At 51.3% G+C, this 4,936-nt stretch overlaps 1 protein-coding gene across 1 annotated transcript; it reads right to left on the bottom strand.

Moving 5' to 3' along the window:
• On the bottom strand, window positions 1-3,657 carry RASL11B (RAS like family 11 member B). Its single transcript, XM_054582274.1, has 4 exons — window positions 3,347-3,657; window positions 2,713-2,769; window positions 1,492-1,568; window positions 1-681 (listed from the first exon to the last, which is right to left on the bottom strand). The coding sequence occupies exons 1-4, from the start codon at window positions 3,486-3,488 to the stop codon at window positions 211-213; spliced, it is 747 nt and encodes a 248-aa protein (XP_054438249.1). The 5' UTR covers window positions 3,489-3,657; the 3' UTR covers window positions 1-210.
• Window positions 3,658-4,936: the final 1,279 nt, after the last annotated feature.

The following is a 4,936-nucleotide window of genomic DNA, read 5'->3' as shown; positions in this document are numbered from 1 at the left end:
GTGGCTCAGTGGGCTCATTCAAGCCTTATCAGTTCTGTCCCCCTGCTCAGAACAACACTTTCTTTTCCACACCAGTTCCACAGGCCCCCCGGCCTCCCTGCTCCAGCCCCATTTGGAACCATGAATTACTGCCAGCATTCAATGCTCCTGCACTGGCAGAGCCTCCGACTCTCTTCCTGGGAAGACCAAACCCCCTGGAGGGCCTCTGCTTCAGACAGAGGTGACAGTCCTCACTTTGGCAGAAAGGGCCTGCTTGAACCTCCTCTTCAGGTCCTGCATGTTGGGGGACTTGGGCCTGGGGATGAGGGAGGTTCTCCGCTTCTCTGGCGTGCTGCTCGGTGGCTGTTTGTGGCTCACTTCTTTGCACAGGACATGGAAAGCGTTGTAGACGTCGTTGTAATTTTCGCTGACGGACACTTCATAGAACGAGCAGCCCAGCATGCCGGCCAGCTGGAGTCCAAGCTGAGGGTCCACCTGTTTCACGTGCAACAGGTCAGCTTTGTTGGCCACGACCACGACAGGAAGCCGAGTGCCCAAGTGTAGCTGCTGGACGTGATGGTGGAGCTGGCCAATGAGTTCATAGCTCTTGTGGTCGGTGATGGAGAAAACGATCACCACAGCATCTGCCCAGCGAATACACCTATTCAGCTGTTCGTTGCAGCTCAAGCCATTCTCATGGACCTGAAAGAGAGGGGCAATGGCCAGGTGAGCGGCGAGTGCAGAAAAAGAGACCTGGCGTGGCTGGATAGAGAATTCAAAAGAGCCCTTTACAGTAATGCCAGGTCGCAGGCCGGAAACAAGTTATATCCCCACACACTTCAGCTTTCTTGACAATATGTTGATCCAGCTGCACAGTGTTGGAATAAATAACAGTGCAGCTCACCACACTCAAGTGGAAAATTGACCTGCAGAGAACTCCATGCAGAGAGACTTTGTAGTTGCATAAAATGGGAAATTAACTGGCTAGACAGTAAGTCTGGGGAAGTAAAGATAGGAGCTGGAAGCATTTAAACCTGGATAACTGCCCAGTTCAAGAGGGAAACACACACACACACACACACACATACACACACACACACAAGCATGGCTCTTTTGTCTATAGAGTAACTTTCCACAATAAAAAGTGATTCCAAGTATTTGGAGACTATACATGGTTGTTTGATTTTTTAATGGCAAACACAAATGTAAAAGGGTGATCTTTTCAACCATAGCGAGGAAACTTTGCCAATTCCAAGTGTGTTTGATTTGGTCTTTCCTGCTGGGCAGAATCCTCCTAAGGGAAGATTTCTGCCCCTCAGCCAAATCTCCCAAATTAAGTTAGGTTAAGGCTGACCAACAGCCAGATACAACTGAAGTGTCAAACATGTAAAAGCCTCGACTTGACTCCCCAAGTTTCTCTCCTCCCGCACCAGGAGGTACTTTGAGAACTGAACAGTTCTATAGCCACGCAGGCTCCCCATTGACTTAGTCACATATTTCACAACTTCTTACCTGAATGCCTGGAGTGTCTTGAACTTGAATAGCCAGAGTTTCACCTTCTATTTGGACTTGTCTGGTGTAGAGATTACCTACAAAGGCAAAAACAAAAACAAAAACAAAAAACCCCAAAACCATTATGTTCATCCTTCTTGTACAACTTTGAAAACATTGTGGGATTTTTTTTTTTTTAACTTACAAAGAAAATATAGCCTGAACCAATGCACAAAAATAAGCTATAGTTTATCCTGGATAATCGACTTAATTCAGATTTTTTGGAAACAACTGTAATTTTAACTCCACATTAGTGAATTTATTAAAACCAAGGCAAAGTCTGCAAGTTTTTGGATGCTGATTTGTCTAATTTTAAACAGAGCTTCCATATCTAGAGTATTTCCTTAAAACAAATTTTATCACTCAGCATGTGTGGGATTTCTATTTTATTTTACTACTCTATCACTCTTTGACATATATTTGTATTTCAGCTCTTAGCTACAATGGCTTGTTCGGCCAACATTACCAACTGAAATAAAAATGTGACGTAACGATAGCCAACCCCACATCAAAGCAGAAGGCTGCCATGCCTTATCGTAGGATGGTTTATACAGCGCATTTCAAATAATCCCCTGTAGGTACTTCATACGGTCTAAGGAATGAAACAATTTGCTAACAGAACATAGGTTGAAAGCCCTTAAGCCTCCCCAATGGCTAGTCTTAATCACAGGGATTGAAAGAGTGTCCTCTTATTTATTCAAGAACTCTCCTAAAATTCTCCTCATTTCTCTTTGTTAAGAAAAGAGAACTTTAGGTTTACAACTGCTCTCCTTTGGCCTTTGCTTTAAAAGGTCACCTCTGAAAGGCAGCCAGCAGAGAGGGATAGGGGTCGGGGGAGGAGCTGACCATCTTTTTTTTTCTTTTTTTATGACTTTTGCAGGAGTGTTTTGAAGGGAGAGGCTCTTCAGAACAAAGGGTGCTTCCAACTGGGGTCCCCATAGTTAAAACATACCAAGGGGAATACTTTCAGGCACTTGATAAAATGATGAATGGGCTTGGAATGGAATGAGGCCAGATGGCAGTTATGGGGGGCGGGGGGAGCATGGGAGGGGGCAAAGTTGGATGTGGCAAGATCCTGATGCTGACTGTCACTCTGAAGGAGCCTGTCTGGGAGACACTGAAAAATGAGAACAGCAGTACTGGTGCAGGCCAGTGGTATTTTCCTCAAATTTATTTCCTCACCTGCATTTCTTTCGTAGTCACCAATGAATCGTTTGGTGAGGAACCGCACCACCAGAGCTACAGGTCAGAAAAGAGAAAGGAAAAGTGGCTTAGATTGATCCTCACCCAACCCCCAGTCTGGAAAACAACTCTCCCAGAGAAAGCCAGCCAGCCACCAAGTGAAATTCCTACCCTCCCAGCTCCTTGACCCTTCTTCCAGACACACGGACGGGGGCTAGAAGGTACGGTGAATTATGGCTCTGTCCAGCTGCAAGGGTCATTCGGTTCACCCCCTCCTCTGAGCCCGGCTGAGCCACACCTAAGCCTTCCAGCAGACAAATGTCTTTCTAACCTTAAAGACCTCCAGGAGGAGTTACGTTCGCTAAGTGCCTTTTGGGGTTAGGCACTGCCCGAGGCTCTAATTTTTTATCTCGGTTGTGCCGGTGGTGCGGGGACGGTCGCCTGGCCTTTCAGGATCCCAGTTTCCCTCATTTGTTGAAGGAGGGGGTTAGAAGAGATGCTGTTTAGGGTCCCTCCGGAGGGGCAGCAGCAGCTCTCACATCTCCCCTGCCTCGCTTATCCGCGATACCCAGCGGGGGCCGCCCACGTCCAGCCCCGAATATTAGCAGGTTCTCGCCCGAGTACGGAGACTCACCGGTCTTGCCCACGCCGCTGGCCCCCACCACAGCGATCTTGACTAGCCGGCGGCCCGCCGCCCCCAGGCAATAATCGGCAGCGGCGGCGCTGCTCGGAGCCGGGTACTCCGCGATGGTGCACATGTTCTGAATGAGGCGCATCGCCGCTCCGGCTGGGCTGCTCCGCGCGGGACGGGGAGAGGCTTGCGCTGCGCCGGAGGGAGCGGGAGGACCCGGCAGAGGGTCTCCGCCGTAGGAAAGAAGAACCCAAAACAACAAAAAGAGCACTGGACTGGGCACGGCGTAGAGCTCGAGCGGGCTCAGACTCTCGGCTGGGACTGCACCCGGGCTGCGCGCGCTGTTTTCTCCGGGGTCGACCCCGCCCCCTGCCTCCCGAGGCCAATCCCCGGGCGCCCTGCACGAGGCCCCGCCCCCAGCGCCGAGCCCCTAGGGGCGCCGGGAGCCTGTGCGGGGCCCCGTGAGGCGCGGGTAAAGTGGAGCAGGGAGCCCGAGGGAAGCAACGTGTGGGCCAGAGCCCACGGCTCAACCAATGGCGGGCACCGGGGAGGGCAGCGCTGGGCGCCGGCAGGGGTCCTGCTGTGCCCGCACGGGGCAGACGCTGTGGCTGAGGGACTGGGGACGCCTCGGGTGCTGGGAAGCGCGTGCTGGGAAGCGGGGCTCCTCAGAGCGATTCACGGGCATCTGCCCCGGCTACGGTGCACAGCCTACCCGTCCAACAACTCCCTGGAGCCAACTGATCTCTCGACCCCCAAACCACCACCCACCACGCTCTGGGAACCTGCGTCGGGAGGAGGGGGCCTCGTGGGTGTGAGAGTTTGGGGTCTGGGAGCCCGTCCTGCTGCCAGGCATCATGCATCTCATTAATTTGGGGAGTGATTGCTCTAATTGGAGTGCATCTGGGGTGGCATCCCGTATCATAGATTTGGCTACGATGGCAATCAGTAACAAAGATCCCATAACCACTCTCCTAAAATATGACTTTTGACTTTGGGGCAAAATAATGCCGCCCATTTGTCCGTAGACCCACATTCTCTGGCTCTTGTCGGCAGGGCGGCGGGTCACTCACCCTCTGACAAGCTCACGCGAACACACAGGCGGTACAGCACTCCCAGAGGCAAATCAAGGAGTAATTATAGAACAAGCTTTCTAGCGCCTCGCTTACAGTCACACCTCCAACAAGAGTCGGAAAATGGAAAGAAACAGATAACCCAGGTGTGTCTGGATACCGACCGCGTCGGAACACAGAAACTGGAAAGGGTCTGCACTACCTCTCTGGTCATAAGGAAGAGCAAGGTTAGTAAAGTGACTTGATGCCGAGGAAGATGTGTGCCTGTACTCAAAAAATTCCAAGCTCCAGGGAAAGCCATCTTTAATAGTAAGCTACGTTCCCCAGCTAAGCAATATTCTGTAGCTGGACCTGATTGCAAAATGTCACCAGACACTCAGACCGAGCACCTCCCTCCCATCCCCTCTCCTCTCCACCCTTCCAACTCCGTGGGCCCCCCAAGTGTTCCAGAGGCTTTATTCTAAGGACAAACACTATAGCGTTGTACACACAGCCATACTAAAGGCTGAAATGTAAAAGTATA

This window comes from Pteronotus mesoamericanus, unplaced genomic scaffold, assembly GCF_021234165.1.
Source record: "Pteronotus mesoamericanus isolate MK-2021 breed Mesoamerican mustached bat unplaced genomic scaffold, CSHL_Meso_final contig_68, whole genome shotgun sequence".
Taxonomy (NCBI): Eukaryota; Metazoa; Chordata; class Mammalia; order Chiroptera; family Mormoopidae; genus Pteronotus; species Pteronotus mesoamericanus.
The sequence above is the reverse complement of the archived record's forward strand: the minus strand, read 5'-3'. Positions and strand labels throughout refer to the sequence as shown.